The sequence below is a fragment of the Calidris pugnax genome, unplaced genomic scaffold, assembly GCF_001431845.1.
Source record: "Calidris pugnax isolate Ruff unplaced genomic scaffold, ASM143184v1 scaffold225, whole genome shotgun sequence".
NCBI classification, from domain to species: Eukaryota; Metazoa; Chordata; class Aves; order Charadriiformes; family Scolopacidae; genus Calidris; species Calidris pugnax.
The window spans coordinates 1,839,610-1,858,391 of record NW_015091072.1 but is presented as its reverse complement, the minus strand read 5'-3'; the positions used below and the strand labels follow the sequence as shown (position 1 = coordinate 1,858,391).

General features: G+C 36.5%; 1 protein-coding gene across 1 annotated transcript in view; it reads right to left on the bottom strand.

Moving 5' to 3' along the window:
- The window catches only part of SPAG17 (sperm associated antigen 17), a 116,572-nt gene that overhangs the window by 60,657 nt on the left and 37,133 nt on the right, over positions 1-18,782 (bottom strand). Inside the window, exons 11-20 of the mRNA XM_014957087.1 lie at positions 18,132-18,269; positions 17,936-18,049; positions 16,326-16,476; positions 14,042-14,272; positions 11,575-11,663; positions 10,189-10,305; positions 8,512-8,666; positions 4,131-4,315; positions 2,378-2,460; positions 625-855 (exon numbers count right to left, since the gene is read on the bottom strand). Coding sequence (XP_014812573.1) covers positions 625-855; positions 2,378-2,460; positions 4,131-4,315; positions 8,512-8,666; positions 10,189-10,305; positions 11,575-11,663; positions 14,042-14,272; positions 16,326-16,476; positions 17,936-18,049; positions 18,132-18,269 — 1,494 coding nt within the window. The remainder of the gene's footprint in view (positions 1-624; positions 856-2,377; positions 2,461-4,130; positions 4,316-8,511; positions 8,667-10,188; positions 10,306-11,574; positions 11,664-14,041; positions 14,273-16,325; positions 16,477-17,935; positions 18,050-18,131; positions 18,270-18,782) is intronic.

Here is an 18,782-nt window from a genome sequence, read left to right as displayed (position 1 = left end):
GCTGTTTGGACACAACTAATGAAGAGTTCCCTCCATAAGAAATATCCCTATGTTAATTGAGTTTGGACACAACTAATGAAGAGTTCCCTCCATAAGAAATATGGACAGGCAGAGTATCTTGTCTTAGGGTACTCCAAGAATGTGAATTTGGAAACAGGAAACAGAAGGAAGAGTGAACTCCTTTTACTTGATTTCCAATGTGGACAGCCAAAACTTCAACTAGATCCAGCAGGCTCCACACATAGCAGTTAGAACAGGTCTTTATGTTCCCCTTTTCTATTGTCTCCCATGAAAATCACATTTTTCAGGGAAAATTAATCCCATAATTATATTTCCATGGGCACAAATTCATGATCATCTTATTGTTGTGTTTATGTCATATACACTAAAAACCATCCAAGTTAATGAAATAGTCTTGTGTAGGATAATCTTAAACATCAGAAATTGCTCTCCAAAACGTTTAAGAAGGGATGTGCTGCTAAAATGATGGAGTTAAATAAGACCTAGTTAGGCTTAATTTGCCTCGAGCTCCACTTTCACAATGGATAATAGCTTTGCTGTAATCATGACTCCATATAAATAATTAGCATTTTCCTGATGTAGTGCAATAATATGATTCCTTACTTTATAAACTTTCTCAGAATGTGGTTCTGGGATGCTGGGATCCTCAAGTTCAGGGCCTTCTGCTGGCTCATCTTTATACTTCTCTTGGGAAGATTTCTTGTTGGAATCGTTACTTTCTTCACTTATTATCTCCTGTTCTTTCTTTTTACCTCCCAACTTTTCTTTTTTTTCTTTTTTTAATTCCTTAAGTAGTTGTTCTTCTAGTAATTGGTCCTGCTCCTTCTTCCAAGCCTACATTAAATGTTAGAAATTCAAATGATTGTGGTTCTATTCATATCAGAAGGTATTTCCTATGTGCATGCTGAAAAGACTACAAATAAACAAACTCAAAAGAACCAATGTTCTAAGTTGCTCACATATTTTCCAAATGTGCCTACAGTTTTTACAATATTACACATTACATTTTGCATAAAATTACTGACTCATTCAGTCCACAGGATCAGTCATTCTTGACCACAGAAGACGTATTAGATGCTTATTTGTATCTTATGCATTCAGTTATAAGAGAATTATTTTTTGTTGTGCGCTTTTCCATAATGTTTATCACCAAATCAGAATGCATCACTGGTATTAGTTTATTCCAAAATTGCAACTGTGAGATCAAATTATTTTATTCTTTTACAGAAAGAAGAATGAGGAACTGATGCTCGAATTACCAACTTGTATCAGGAAGACAAGAGACATCAGAGATTTTCCAGAGTATTTAGGGCTTTGTAGCATCTTATCTAAGCATATCAAAGCACAAGCATTTCTGTGGAAGAAATGGTAAGCATCCACAGTTACCAGTTAGGTATTAGCCTAACTTGAGCCGTGCCAGCTCAAGTTGATTATCCAGGAATTGGTTAACACCACTTTGTATCTACATTCCAGTATCAGTACTTTAAGTGTATAGCATTACACACTATAACAAAAATGAGACATACTATGGCTGTGGAGTCCAAAAAAAGCAGGGGAGTAAAATATCAATTAAGCTACATTTGTGCAGAGTAACAGAAAGTGCCAATGCTAGGACTTACATCATACATGTGTTTAACTCCTACCTCAGCCAGAAACTTACTGTGTGAACTCAGGCAAGTCATTTCATCTGTAGTGGCTGACCATGGTCTACATCTATAAAATGGGATTCTCTGTCATAAGAGAACTCTGAGGTGCCATATTTATACTCCTTAATTTCAAAGGGATGTAGGTAGTGAAGGCAGGAGTTGGGTACATAAGTATTTTATGTTTTTATAGCTTTATAACCAAAAAAATTTCAACGACAAGTTGAAATTTCAATGATACCATCCATAACTCCCATTTCCTAGTACTACTATTATTAATTACTTCAGAACATGGACGTATGTCCGCGTGGGTTGCCCAGGGAGGTGGTTGAGGCCCCATCCCTGGAGATATTCAAGGAGAGGCTCGATGAGGCCCTGGGCAACCTGGTCTAGTTGGGGGTGTCCCTGCTGACTGCGGGGAGGGCGGACTAGATGACCTTTGGAGGTCCCTTCCGGCCTGGGCAATTCTATGATTCTATGATTCTATAACATTTAGTCTAACTCCAAACATTCTTACCTCAATAACATAAATTACATAAGTGCAGAAATAAGGAATAAATTAAAGAAAACATAAAATAAAAGTATACAAAAAAATAGCCAAGAGCTATACCTATATTGAAGAGGAGTCAAGTCTATGGAGGAATGAAGGCTTACCTTCCTGGAACAGCAGTGTTATTAAGTCCATTTCAGAAAAACACATATTTTTGCCTCACCTTTAGAGAGCCTTCTCTGATAAAAGGACTTTTTTCACTTTCTGGAATAGCCTCTGTTATGCTCTCAAGTTCTGACACGCTGCCTTTGAGAAATGAAATGGGGATAAATGAGGTTATAAATATATATGTGAAAATTGAATAATTTGGAAAAATGAAAAAATAAAACAGAAGAAGTGCAAGTAAATAAAAATATCTATTGTAAATAGTAAAAATATAACAGTACAATAAAGAAAATGCTAAATATTTTTGGAGATAAAATAGGAAGACTGTTCATATTAGAAAAAACTTATCTGACAACTAGTATTACTTGATTGTCATAACCGGGGACCAAACATGCTAAACAATATATTGACATATTTAAAGAATGAGTCTCTGCTTCTTGCTATTGAAGGCTTTGCTCCTGCACTAATTTTTTTTTATGGAGATAAGCAATTCTGAATAAACAATAAGCAGTACTTATTATTTTTGCTACCACAGTTCCAAAATTCAGATCTTGTGCTTTAACCAGCTCACCAAACACCAGAACAAGCTCAATAACAGAACTATATATATTACATCCTTTCAAGTAAAAAAAAGTGAGTAAATGCTGTCTGACCCTTCAAACCTTCACTAAAGAAATATTATGTCCCGTTTACTATTAGAGCTTTATAGCATCTATGACTCATGAAAAGAGTATCTCTCTAGGTGTGTTAGTTTTATATCATGCTTGGATACCAAAAATTTACCTGATAGAAAACATTAAAGTACACCATCAGAAACTTCTAGTTAAATTACTTTATATTAAAAAGTAAAAATTGCAGTGTGGACTACAGCAGTGCTAGTGAAATCGAAATCACCTAAAGACACTATTGTCCACCTGCACATCCCAGCTACAGGTGATTATCTTCTTTCAGCAAGCGAACTTCTCTATGAATATCTGTCATGAGGCACCAGATGGGCAAGACTCAGTCTACCTCCTGTGACAGCTACTACATTATTATTTAGAAGCCATAACTGTCCTTTCAGTTTCCAAACTATAATCAGATGCGTTAACTGGGTTGAGGAATAACTTTCCTGTTTTCGCAAATGCTATTTGCTAGTACTAGAAGGTTTCAAAGTGCATTCTCAAAGAAGGTGAACAAAACAAAAGCTAAATATCAACAAATCATTGTTAATGCTATTTAAGTATACAAACAAACAATTCGCACAAAAGGCACTCTTTTGTCAAAAGGCACTTTCAGACTTTACTGCCTGCTCAAGAGTTACTGTATGAACGGCTTACAATTTCCATTATCCAAAATGTTGCTTGTAATTAAAGTTTGCTCTGCAGTCTAGTCAATTCCAATTTCCAGTTTTAGCTTCCAGCCCACAGCTTCTCAGTTCCAGCTTTTATCCTGCCCTTTTATAAAGGAATTTCCTGAAATGTGTCAACAACTTTAACTACTGCTCACTCTTCATATGTTCAGCCATATAAACAGAAATTCGTATTTGTAAGCAATCCTTAAAGTAATTCCATTAAATAAACACAGCTATTGTAAATGTAAATTGACATGAAAGGTGTAATTTTTCAGAACAGAAGACGATGCAGAATATTAAATATATGTACTTAATTAATTTCAAGACATATTTATGTCTATGCTTATGACAAAACAAGGTTACCCTATGAAAAAATAGATGCAATTCTCTGAATAACTTTGGGTCTCAGCGCTCAACACGAAAAAGAATTTTCTAGGGTGTCCTAGAATTTTCTAGGATAAAACAAAAAGATACCCACTTTTGTCTTTCTTAGGGAGGCCAGGTTTTTTGGCAGCACATGAAGACAATGCAAAAGATCCTTCTGCGATGGCTTTTTCCGGTTTAAGAGACTCTATTTCCTTAGCCATCTTCTCTTCCTGGTATTTGGCTTCTTCCTCTTTCACCCAGTCTTCAATTGAGTTGGCCACCAGCTCAAGATAGTTTCTGAAAAGCACAACATTATCTACCATAATACAGTTTTCACTAATACGATTTCAGGTCAACTGGGATCACTTGGCTTCTCAGTTTCTTATACAAATATTATTCTACAACCTTTGAGAGAAGGCTTGTGTTTTACAGGGGTTTGCTCAGTTTTTAGAAGAGCTGGCATTTTTGCCTGGCTGGTATTTGCTTAATATATCTTATGTTTGGGATTTTGGTCCTCCTTTCTGCAAAGATATTAGAAACTTGTCTTCCAAAGAATGCCCACCCTCAAAGAAAATACAGAAAGTCAGAAAACAGAGACATTCAGCTTAAAAAAGGTTGAGACTAATTCTCCTCCTCACTGTTCTATCACCAGGATAACATACTTTCTTAGTTGCTCTTCATTTATATATACACTTAATTTGTTTTATTCAACAATTGAGGAGGTGTTACTCTCTTTAATTCCTAGCTCTTCTTCATCCATGTGCCAAGAAAGGTGCTTGGAAATTGTCATGCAAATGCAGATTAGAGAATCAGTGCACTGTATTCTGGTGTGAATTAAGAATATTCACAATTAACAGTTGAAGTGAGCCAGTTTGCAGCTGGTATCAGTAGTTGCATTGCCTCATCTTCCAAAGGTGTCTGAAATGACTGCTAAAATAGTTCATTGTGAACAACTGCTTCCAAGGTAGGATGAACCCTGTAAGTCTTATATGCAGTTGCCACTCAGCCCCCTGTCTGGAGTGCTACCATAATTAAATTAAATTAATAAATAAATTAATTAAAGTAAAATTCTTCATGTGTGCAAACCTAAAAGGGGCTTTTAAAGAATGCATGAGATTCAGTTGTTGTGTCTTCAATAATGTATTGTATTTAGAAGTTCAAAATTATTCAATTGTATTCAAAAGCTCTATATGCATGACAGTTTTTGGTTGTGAACATGTAGGTGGCATAACCAATTCTTGCCCTCATGAGATTTTTAAAGTTCTTACTGCAGCATTACATTGTATGTCCAAGAGAACTAATATGTAGGGTATCCACACAGACTGGAGACACATAAAGTTCATGTAGAGCTTAAAGATACACGTCTCTCCCAGCTCCTGCAATGTAGGTGGAGCCTACATTTGCATGAAGAAACTGCTGATCATATGCTCCATAGGGACTTTGAGTCCCTACTGCCTGTAGGGACAGAGGTGACTCCGCCTGTATCTGAAGAGAAGTGTAGAGGCTATAAAAACAAAGGTGTTGAAAACAAAAGGCAAAATTAGGCTGCAACCTAGAGTTGCCAGTACTGGAATAACTTGAAGATGAATATACGTTATAAATAAAAAAGAGATTATCCCCGTGGAAAATATTTTAGGGCAATGAAACAGTCATGCAAAGTCAAAAATACACATTCTATTAATATGTATTCTGATGTCACTACTGCCAATGTCTGACTCAGAATCATTTCTCAGAAAGGATTATTCTTTTCCAGTAACTTGTGTAATGTGTTTACTATGAAACAGTAAACAAATGTCATTAAGGTTAAGTTTGAGCAAAAGAATAGTTTTGATGATATCTGAATTTATTTGGCTTCCTGATAGAGTGGCCACTTATCCTAAGCAGAGCTGAAATGTTTTATACACATGTATCACTGCAGGTACGCATGCCCATGCCTTTGGAACCCCTTAGTCAGTAGCATCCATTGGATTTCACATGTAGCCTCCTGTTGCCTGCCCTTTAAACTGCACAATTCCTGAATTTCTGGATGTTCTACATGAACTATGGGACCTGATATCCATAGAGAAGAAGGAAGGGTAACTGGGATCTGCAGAAGCAAAAGCTGCTGCAACATAAGAAATTTAATTTCCCCCTTGCATGAGGATTTTCTGTAAAAGGACGCACTGTAACCAACTGATTAGCAGGTAACAGAAGTATATTCTACACAGCAAGTATGGATCAACCCTACAAAGTGGGACTGTAGTCTCTAAGATGTCACAATAAAGAACTAACAAGTAAGCATAGGTAGAGAACTCCCAACACAGAAATAGCATTTGTTGTGTATTTGTACTTCTCCTGTGGTGAAAATGTGGCTCTCAAATATGTCCCCAAAATGAGAATTATAGTAATTTTAACAAAAGGAAAATCAATATATTGTTACTAAACTCATCAGGAGCCAGTTACTTCATACAAAGGTTTGTGCCTGTTTCTGGCAACTCTGCAGGATCTGGAAGCCAATGCAGGCAACAGCTTCAAGCGCTCCAGGTATTTAAAGACTGTCTTCCACAGAATGTTATGTTGCTTGGACACCCACACTAGCAAATATTTATGATACTTTGTCTGGAAATCTAAATTATCTTTAGCAAAAAGGTTGAATAAGGTCAGAAAATGTGCTGACTATTTTGCAGAGAAAAGGCAGGTATAGATACCACATAACAGAAGCAAGTGAAGTCTTTAAGTTCTTCAAAGATACTAAGTAGCATACATAGCAATGATCTACTTCTATGAAAAAAAAAAACCACAACCCAAAGCCAAACCTTTTTGTTAGCTTTCATGCCAGCTTCTTTAAAGACTCCTTGCTGCTTTGAAACAGAACCCAATGAAGTGTCACTGAACAAAGATGGTGTGCCTCAAGCAGAAGCTATCTTTAATGTCTAAGATTAGTTTCCAGTGGAAGAGTAAGAAGGAGGAAGCATATAGCTATTCCATCCTCAACGGAATTATAATGCATCTACCACAAAACCCGCTTCATTTCTTCTTTGGATGCAAAATTAGCAACTTTTGTTTTGCAGGTATCAAGAGCTCTTCCCATTTCTCAACTGGCCTTGAATTGACGATTTCAATGCCTTTCAAGGTGATGAACCAAATTGCTCTAGGATTCCTTAGATGAAGAGTTGTTCTTTCAAGGAGAAGTGCTTCCTGAGGAGGTCTGGCTCCTCACTATCTGCTTCTAGAGACAACACAACCATAATATGCCATTGGGATGAGGTGTTACTCAGTGTATGTAAACACCACCTTTCACTATCTTTTGGTGAAGATTTCAGCTGTTATATATATGCAAAACAGTTGATTGACTAGACATATAGAGGATTTGCCCAACAACCACACAACAGCCAGCATTTTCCCCAAGAAACTTTCTGCTGTCTGGCTCTGGTCCCAGTCATTGTAATCACAACAGCCTCTCTTCATGGCAAGTAATTTTAAGTTCAAGTGTCTGGAGAGCTGAGATGGACTCACAGAGAATCTCTTGACTGAGAACAAAGATACAAAATACCACACAAAATAATGTCTTCAGGAAGGCACACTTTGCCTACTTAGCATTCAAATCCTGTTTGAATATATAGGTACTAAAAAAATTAACAGATTCCCATATTCTGATAAATTAGGCACTGTACTTAGAAAGGGATGCCTGCAGACAGACTGGGGTGTGTGGGTGTGTTTGTCCACTGGATAATTTGCTTGAAATTCTGTTTGGTAAATCAAATCCAATTTAACCATAGAGCACCAGAGTGACATGGTTAAAGATAGGTCAGCTGTCTCTCCATGGCATTGTAGCTTCTTTACATAACAGTACATGGACACATATTCTATTTTTGTACACTTATTTGGAATAGCAGCTGGATAAACTTCATTTATATCACTGTTTCAGTGCAAAATTGTATTCCGAAATGAACAGGTCCACTGACAAAAGCCTTAACAGTGGATAAATCAACTACTTGCATACCTCTAACTGGTAAGCAGATAGTGACAAGCAATTAAGAAGAATATGGTATTTTGTGAAAAAACTATTCTAATATTAATGAAGGGCTTCTAGCTTTCCTAGAAAAACTTTCCCAGTGACTCCTGACCAATTTGTGTATACATAGTTGAAGAATCTGATAATTAAATTTTTAGACAGATTTTTCTTTTTAACTTCACTCACCTGAAGTGTCCTCAACATAATTTTCTTGATGTGGATATTCCTAATATGACTTTGCATGATGTGTGCATTATATGTATTTTTATAATTTGTAATAAGGAGTCACATATAGTTACTGTATGTTTCTCCTAACTCAGAAAAGCTTTGTCTCAAGAACTCTTTTGATAAAGCACTGTTTTCTACCTGTGTGACTTGATTTCTCATAAATATGTTGCATCTTGGTATCTTTCAATTTCAAAGCTCTGTCCCAAGCATAGTCATGCAGCCTTTAATTGAAAATGACTGTGAATGAGACATGAAAGATAAAACCAATTACCTGAATCCCACATTAGAGTGCAGTGTAACATCCCAAGTCTCTTGGCTCAAACGATAATGATTCATAGGATTGTGAAGAACCATTAGCAAGGAGTTATCTTGAGTATAATAAAAGGAATCAATACATCTATATTCTTGGGATGCGGTATGAAGAACCTGAAAAGGAAAGGAAATCAGGTACATCCTTCCCTGCCGACAGAAGCATATGTACAGATGCTATACAACTTTCAGCAAAAGGTGCTTTAGAACTTCTCTCTTCTACATGATGTATGCAAAGCATTTGGATTCCTGCAATCTGGAGTGTTCAGGCAGGTGGAAACTGAAACTCCACCACTATTTATATTGAGAAGAGGCAGCAATTATGCTCCCTCTTCTGAGGCTGACCATGAATAAAAAAGTTTGGCTAAATAATAAACTAATACATTTAAATATTAAATAAATACTTAAACAAATTCAAATAATACAGTATTTAAATAAATAAATAGCAAATAAAAGCAGAACTATCACATACCAAGTGAAAAGAAAACAAATTTAGTTTTAGCTCAGTTAAGTTTACTTGGCATTCAATTCGCTATATCATAACCTGCACGTCTCTGAGATTTACTATGTTCTACATTATTCCGCTCTGTTCTGTACTGCCCCATCAATTTAAATATTTACATTATCTGCAGGCTGAAACTTATTTTATGGTTATGGCTGGAAGAAAGCCTTCTTTTAAACTATTATTTGTACAAAACTATGCACCTGAAATAAACCTGAAATGATTTTCTATCAATAAATATTCCCTTTAAACGTGAAATCCTTAATATTACCTGATGTAAAAATTACGTTCAGATGTGACATGAAGTATAAGGAAATATTCTTATAAACTTTTATTTTCTGCTGCAATAAAACGTTGTTTTCTGTTGTAGTTATTTTCCATCCATATCTTTTAACTAGCTTCACTAATTATTGACAAATTCAGGTAGTATTAGCTATTTGTGTTGCAGAAGAAGGAATTCCTGATGTACTGAAATGTATGACCAGAACAAAGTGCTGCCAAAAAAGTCCAAGCAGCCTTTCCTTCATCCATGTATAGCATGTGTCAGGAGCAAGTAAGAATTGCAGTTCAAGGCAGCAAAGGAACTAATAATCCACTCCTCCCAGGAGAATGCCTTCCAACTTAAGCAACCTACACTTGAACTTATCTTTCACATTTACGGTTCCATCTTTCTGCAAGATGAGTTTCAGTCTGTAGCTTGTGAGATTTCTATAAATGAAGCCTGTAGCCCTAAAAGGGTGAAGTACATTTACAACAAAATTTTCTATTGCCCATAAAACATATACTGCATAGGTATTTGCAAAATATGTTTTCACATACACTGCACTAACGAGGCCCATAACTGCCAGGGAGGATCACCCCTAAGGGTAAGGTCATTTTATCTCCATCACCCATGTAGCTAAAACACTCACTACCAAAAAGGACAGCTGCAGTTTGGCCAAACTAGGAAATAAAAACCCATTAAAACTATATTTCACAAAAGAAAGTGAAAAGCAGCTAAAGAACAATTAGTTTTAGTACAACTGTAAAAGGGATAAAACTGAGTCAATGATCTAACAACGAAATACTGTACACTCAGCTACTCATTCTTTGTACAGCATTCTGAGAGGTGACCAAGTATAAGATTGTCACAGATACCTGAAGAAGAATATGGGGTTGAAAATGCTCAGCAAAACTCCAGTCTGTCAAACAACGCCTCTGTGTCTTTTTTATTTCTTCTAAGTTTGGTCCTACGCCATCATTTTCCGGACTCTCCTCAAAATACACCAAAACAAAATAATGATTATCAACATTTCAGTGTCAGTTGTATTAAATTAACTGTAACCTTGTTGACTTAATAGACAGCATCCCATGTTGCATCACTGTTAATTGCATAATGCTGCACACGTGTAGACCCGTATGGCACTATTTAACAAAAAACACAATTACTCCCAAAGGTTTTTGGTCTTGGCTTTTTAATAGCAAACATAATCTAAATATTTTTATTATTAGGTTATACGTTTTTGAGTTCTGTAAGCAATTATGAATATTTAAACATGTCCTATGAAGTAATTCTAAAATTGCTATATTTATCCAGGGCTGTATAGCAGGCAGGTGTTTCTGACGATGCCAAACTACATAGTTTATTAGTGTGACACAGTTTGGCAATTTCTCTCAAACTCTCATGCTAGTATTTGACCCCTGGTATTCAGTGAAACCAGCAAAGAATTGTCATTAGTAGTTTCACCAAGACCCATCACCTTAGAATTCAAAGAAAGTGATTTCATAGTGCTTAAAAGTTACGGCACTATTTGCCAAACATCACAAAATCAACATTAGCATTGCAAAGGAATGCCCAGTAACATGCCATGGCATTGAAGAGTATCTTCTGTTGTCTCATGCATTTTGGGCTGTATCAAAAGAAGTGTGGCCAGCGGGTCCAGGGAGGTGATGCTGCTCCTGTACTCTGCTCTCATGAGACCCCAACCTGGAGTACTGTGTCCAGTTCTGGGGCCCCCAACTTAAGAAGTACATGGATCTGTTGAAGCGGGTCCAGAGGAGGGCCATGAAGATGATCAGAGGGCCAGAGCACCTCTCATATGAAGACAGGCTGAGAGAGTAGGGGTTCTTCAGGCTGGAGAAGAGAAGGCTCTGGGGGAGACTTTAGAGCAGCCTTCCAGTACCCTAAAGGGGGTGCACAGAAAAGGTGGAAAGGGACTCCTTACTAGGGAGTGTAGCAATAGGACAAAGGGTAATGGTTATAAAATGGAAGAGGGTAGATTTAGATTAGATACTAGGAAGAAATTCTTTCCTGTGAGGGTGGTGAGGCACTGGAACAGGTTCCCTAGAGAAGCTGTGGATGCCTCATCCCTGGAAGTGTTCAAGGACAGGCTGGATGGGGCTTTGAGCAACCTGGTCTAGTGGGAGGTGTCCCTGCCCATGGCAGGGGGGTTGGAACTTGATGATCTTCAAGGTCCCTTCCAAGTCTAATCATTCTATGATTCTATGCTATAGAGCATATTTTATTCCGTTACTCCCACTTACCATATCAGAAATAAGGAGATCCGATTCTTTTCTCAAAACAGGATCATCCAGACCGTCTTTTCCATCTTTGCCATTTGTTTCTGTATGTTCTGGAAATTGAAAGCAGAATTTTAAGAAGCGTTCCAGAAATTTCAGCACTAAACACTAAAGTTGGAGTGATGCAATTTCCTCAGCCTCCCTGATGAGACTGCTTGCCATCAAGTTGAAGTTTTCTTTTATGACACTAGTTCTATAAATACATGATCATCTCTGCTACACTTCTTTACTAAAAGAGCACTTCAAAATCCAGGGACAAGTGCCAGACAGTTAAATAAAAGAACCCAAACAACTCCAAAAAAAAAAACCACCACCAAACAAACCACTTTGTAAGACCCACTCAAATCATCCTCTTTATCTGTTTTACGCTGGCCTTAAAGTATTTTTAGTGGTTTTGACCCTGCAAGAAGTGTCCTCCAGATTCATACATGAAGAAACATTTTTCTGAGTACTATCCGGGAAACAATAACGAGCATTTCTTTGCTCAGATGACATTAAAAAAGAAGGCAAAATCAAGTGTTTTTACATTTTCACGTATTTTTGAAAAACAGAAATTTTAAACTTAAAATTCATTGGATTTATAGAGTTCTATAAGCTACTGACAGAATATTACTTCTGCTGACCAGTCATTCCATTTTTTCAATGGGCACCTGATATTAACAGGATCATATCTAGACTTTAACTTCTATATTGTTATAATTTTAAAAAATAATTTCCTTTTCACAGAATTCTTTATTCCCTGCGTTAGGACACATACCATTAATATTTGATCAAAATTCACACATATAAGAAAAATTCTCTTCCTGGGAAAAATACTCCAGAAAGTATTTGTTCATAAATGGCTTATAACCAGCTCAGCTTCCAGACATATACCTTTAGCCTCTGCTTTTCTATGAAATTAGACCGGTTTACTGGGTGCCTTTAGAAGATTTCTAAAATCTGAAAGCAAACATTTTTTCTTCCTGATATTTGCTTTTGTGTTGCAAAGGTGTAAAAACATTGGCGGCTATGTTTGTAAATGCAATATTTAGTATTGTGACTAGTATAGAAGTAAAATAACTAACACTCAAATGTTCCCAAAATTCAGAAAAGGCAGATAAGCAGGATTCATTTTTGTCTGCTCCAGCCTTCTAAGGAGAGGATCCTTTCTAAGCCGGTTGCCTGGACATCTACATTAGGAAACCATGGGCAACACCATGAACCTAAAGGTATAGCTGCTTAAACTGACCTAATTTCTAATTGTCTTGAATCCCAGAAAAATAATAACTTGATTTTAATGTTACTTCTTGGCCAACACTGCTCCTTTAATCAGGACAACAATTTTTCATTATGTTAGAATCTGTAGGAGAAAATATAGAACTTTCAGAAAATGTACTCTGCATTGTCTACAAAAGGTCCTCTCGGTCTCTGTTCCTGTTCTCTAAAATATTCCCATTCTAATATGAACGGGACAGTTATAATGGCTTAATTGTGGCTTAGTGCCACATAGTAACCTGCTAAAGACATACTAATTGCACAGAATGGAAATGAAGTAAGAGAAGCTGATGAAGTTGAAACATAGCTCAGACTTTCTTTATCTTTTAATATGAGGGTTTTCACATATTTCTGGCCAAATATAGAGAGAGCTTAATGTGACTATGAAAACTGGATGTTTAACCTTCTGCCTTACGACATCAGTTCTACTATGTTAGTCCTATTCTGATTTCTTTTCATTGGTCTCACTTTCTTAACACCAAATAAATATATTCCTCTTTCCCTGTTACTTCTGAATTTGGCCCAACATTTTGAATGTCAAAACTCTACACTGGATTAACCTCTACGTGAAAGAAGAGGGAAGTGTGGAAGAGAAAATTTAAAAGTAGAAGGTATGTATGCATGTGTAATTACAACGTACAGTGCACCTTTTTTAAGTTTTTAACTTTTTATATCACCTTCTAAAATCCTTGTGTGTACATTATATATTCTTTGCATTTCCTAATACTCACTCAGGAGTATTCATCTAATTAACTTCAAGCATCACTTTTGATTTCACCCTGTGGTTGCTACTGACTTTGTAAAGATTCAGCTGCCATGATAACTCACAAGATCCTGTATTCAGAAAGGTATTTAAGCATGTCTTCAATATTTTATGTCTATAAAATATATTTGATGTCACAAGCAATAAAATAGTTGTCTACTACATGCCTTTCTACAGATATCATTTTAAAGAGTTGCTTAAATAAACTGCTACTGTTGTCATACAAAATAGCTATTTTTTGTGTTTTTCTAGTATTCCTACATAGATACTCAATGTACAGACTACACAATGCTTGAAAATTTGGTGATTTGTACAAGGAAGAAAAATCACGGGCCTGCAATAGCAAATGATATAGTAAAATATAAATAGTGGATTCAAATTCTTCAGGAGTAATGTAAACAGAGAGATTTTTACCAGAGCCTCTTGGAGATTTCCCGTTAAGCTTCTTTTCCATAAGGAAGAGTTGTCTCAGCTGTCTTGCAAACCTGGCTGGATTGTCCCAAGGGATATAAGACACTTCAGAATCACCTCCAGCCATAGATCCAGAGCTCTCCAAGAGACCAGAGTCACTCAGCTCAGTCAGCCTCAGGCTTTCAAAAGTAAACACTCTGAAGGCTCTTTCTACTTCAGCCTGACTCAGAAGTTCTATAAAAGAATTACAATCATTAACTGAAAACATCCTTACAACTCAACAGAAGATAAATAGAAGACACATAAATCAAAGAGCTGGGGCTCTTTAGCCTCAATAAGAGAAGAGAAGACTGAGGGGAGACCTAATCTATGTTTACAAGTTCGTAAAGGGTGGGTTGAAGGATGATGCAGCCAGACTCCTTTAAGTGGTTTCTAGCGATAGGACGAGGGGCAACGGGCACAAGCTGGAACATGGGAAGTTCCACTCAAATACGAGGAAGAACTTCTTTATGGTGAGGGTGACAGAGCACTGGAACAGGCTGCCAAAAGAAGTCATGGAGTCCCCTTCTCTGGAGATTTTCAAGACCCGCCTGGATGGAGTCCTGAGTGATGTGCTCTGGGCAATCCTGCTTTAGCAGGGGAGTTGGACTAGATGATCTCTAGAGGTCCCTTCTAATTCTGTCAAATCCGTGAATCCATGACTATGTAACTGTATTGTTCTTGGCAACTCTGCAAAAGCCAACAACAATTTCCTTAATGGTATTGGATCAAATTGTGTGAGCTACATTTTACACTGCATTAGAAGTTGAATGCTTCCAAATTGCAAAATGATATGCCTAACTATAAATCCATCTTAAATGAAGTGCTTCCTACACCTGAATACCTCCTGGCTCGTTAACTTTATATAAATTGTGTTGATTAAAAATACGGAGTAGACTTTATCAAATCAGTTAACAACTAGTTATTTTCAGTTCATGAAAAGTCTTCCACTATCATAAACTTTTTTATTATCTGTAGCTTCTCAAACCAATTATCTTTTTTTTTTCTCTTCAGACAAAATTTTACCCATAATTTACACACAAGTATGCAAGGTGCAAAGACAATAATAAAACCTAATTATGGTTGTATGCATTGGTGTCCATATAACAATGTAATCACGAGAAGGACTGAATTTTAGGGCAGCTAGTTCAGTGTGCAAATCATACTAACAGCATCTTCAGTTTGAAGTGTTTCCTCTTTATGGTAGTTAAACACCCAAGCACATCACGCACCTTGAAAATGTTGGATATCTCATCTCCTGTTCAAATTAATCACCTTCTTGGTAAAAGTGATGACATTGCTAGCTAAGTTAACAGTTGGGAGAGTTTGGCAGTATGGTATAGTCCAGTGAAGACCATCACATTTGATACCCATCAGCTGGAATGCTATAGCAATACAAAATACCTTAATAGCTTAGTGTCCAAAATGAACATACCAACAACTACAAACAATGCAGTGAGTGTAAAGTAATCCAACACAAGGAATTAGATGACTGAATAGCTAGGAGAGTACCCTCAGATCCTGTATTTTATATGATGGCATAAATGTTACCAAAAGGATTTGGATGTTTATATTTCTTGGTAGCCTAGTGTAAACTTTCAAATACCTAAGGGTATTTCTGTAGTCCTTGGAATTGTTTCACGGTGTATGTCATGGCTGTATGCACACTCCAAGGAAAGGTAACCACAGAAGTGATTATGGTTGAAGAAGTGAATGTATTATTAGTACGATAAAGGGACTATTGTAGAACCCATTACATTATTAACACCAACAGCTTACACAGAATACATTCTGAAAGCCATTTATTGTCCAATAGAAATCTTCTACATGTGCTCCTCCACCAAAAAGGTGTTGGTAAATAAACATACAGTTTATATCAGTGTCTCCCAAAATGCATTCTCTGTCCTAGGATCAAAATCGCAATTTGTACAACTATTTTCCTTGGATTTAGTAAGTGTTTGTATGGTTGTGAATATAAATAATCAAACGAGTTCTAATATACTTCCAGATCTTAGTCATGCAGTATTTAATATTCATATATCCTTTCCCATTAACCATTAAACTGAGGTCTAAAGTTAACACTAACTTGTATAATAGGCTAGGTATAAGCAAGAATGTCAAAATGGGAAATTTTGTGAAGGTTTTAGGCACCTGAAAAAACTTGTCCCCAAATTCCTGCTATTTAAGAGGATTATCAACCAGAAGAAAAACACAGACGTTATATCAATGAAAAAGAAAATCACTTTACCACTGGTACAATAATGCATGAGCTCATGAACTCCAGCCAAGCGTTTAGTGCTCTTTGCAGCTGAAGGAAGGGTGAAATGGGTAAGTTCTGTAAGAGGCAGTTTATCCATCATTTCATGTTCAACTTTTTCCAGATTTAAGTTCCCCTGGACCTGGAACAAAAACCAAAGTACCAGAGTTAAAGTAAACTTTCACACCAGTGGATTTCTAAAAAATATGTTCGAATAAAGAAGTCTTTTTGTAGCATAAGACATAAGCATGTGCTTAAGTCAGTTGGACATAAACTTAAATTTGAGCATGTGCTCACAGTGTGTTTTTGAATCACGATGTCAGATATTTTAGGCAGCAAAAATGAGATACATAAGAGAATAACCAACGGCATAATAAGAGACACTTGTTAAAAGATATTTCCTTGTGCTAGCTAGACTTAAATATTCTGGAATACAGAAATATGTACTGAACATACAGTACAGGCAGCAGGTACCATCCATGTATCTGTCAGCTGGTCTGTGCTACTTCTCATAGAAATGAAGTCTGTAAACTCATGATCTATGACAGCAGCATCCCTATATATTTAAGCATTTATAATTTGAGACTTACTGGTGTCTCTCAGCTTCACTGTTTTTAGTATTACGCACTTACAGTACCTTTCTCTTGGACTCCACCTTCCAAATTTCTTTCCTCTATCCATTCCTCAGACATTGTACTATATTCTGAATTTCCTCTTCTGGAAGTATATCATATACATCAGCATATGGCTGCTAAGAGCATCTCTCAGGGTGACTGCTCAATCCTGCCTTCTGCTTGAATACCTCCATTGCGTCAAGCTTAATTTGCTTCTGAATGCTATTTTTATCAATGGTTGCCAAAGCATTCCACAGATAATTTGTAATTCATGAAGCCAGGCAGACACACCTTAGCTGTAAAATCTAGAACTGTATTATCACTTGTACTACCCTCAGAGTACTTGCAAAGTTTAATGGTAAAAATACAACTTGGCTTCAGAAAAATTTGAGAAATTCACAGTGGTTTTTTTTTAGTTCAGAAAGTCTAGGAACTGTTACTTTGCAATAATTCCAAACGTTGCAGTCTCTCAACCTTTCTGCCTGTGTTAGAATTTGGCAATGTCTTGGTTATACGCTATGCTCCAACTTTTTAGTCAACCTGAATACATTTCCTGTGTTCACTAACAACCTCTATCTTTTCTTATACTTCTCTACATATAAGTATTTAATCTATTCTACATACTAAATCACTGTTACCAAGCTAGTAAGTCATTTTCCATAGTTTCATCAGTGTTTGACTACAGCAAAACAACAGAGCTCTGTAATATCTCTCATCTATGCCAAAGGCTAAACTTTCCTATTAATAATGCAAACGGATCACTGAAATCAAAATAATGCTCTATGCTTCTGATGTGTCCTCTGTCAGCAGCAATAACTCATTGCTTCTTAAGCAGACTAAACATGTTTTAGTGTGTCTATCTCAGTAGGAAAAATCTAGGCTGTACTGTTCTGCTTTGTAAAAACACCACCCCTTCCTTTCTAGTGCAGTGAGTATTCACTGTCTGCAGACTTCAGAACTGTTTATATATGATAGGTAGCACTATACCTTCAGCAGGTGCAACCGCTGAGCCAGGGTATCATGGTAGTTAAATAAGAGAGGGTACTTCAGGGTGACAGTCTTTTTTTCACTGTATTTAGGAGAAAAGTATTCATATAGATTCTGTTAAAAAAGAAAGATGTATTAAACTACAATAATCAGGTTTATTTGTCACTTCAGGAAATGAACAAAAGACAAAACAAACCTTTTTTTCACTCTCAGAAAGGGAAAGAGAAGGAATGACAGAGGCTATATGATCTGCAATGGTATGATGCAGCCCATCTGCCCGAGGCTCTGGTACCACCAGACTAGGTGGTGTAAGGTCTTCTTCACTTGCAATAACCTGGCAAACATGATATATGTTAGCTTTCATTACAGTATGACTGCTGGTTAATTTAATTAAAACTACCAAGAGACCCTGCTATAAGTTAAACACACATCCATATATTTTTTCAGGAAAGAAAACTGTCAACTTTTTCTACCAAGCAGCAAAAATGCAATTCACCATGTTAGCTCCTGCCCGAAACAACAATTATTGGAAACAGAATTAAATCTTTTCTCCTATTATTCACTTTTGGAAAGATGAGAAGAAAATTATTTCCAACTTGAAATGTTAAGAATTGCTAATGAACACAGATAATGAAAAACTGATTGTGTATCAGGTGTTGGACCTTGTTTTGAGGATTTTTGCCTGACTCTATTTTCAGACTAAATTGCAAAAAGTAAAAAAATAAGATTGTGCTGAAATTATAAAAGAAGGAGGCTCTGCTAATGTATATATCATGCCTGAACTCAACAGATGTCAGATCTGTCTAGCGCTAGCATCAATATATGCCACTTTTATGTTAGACTTACC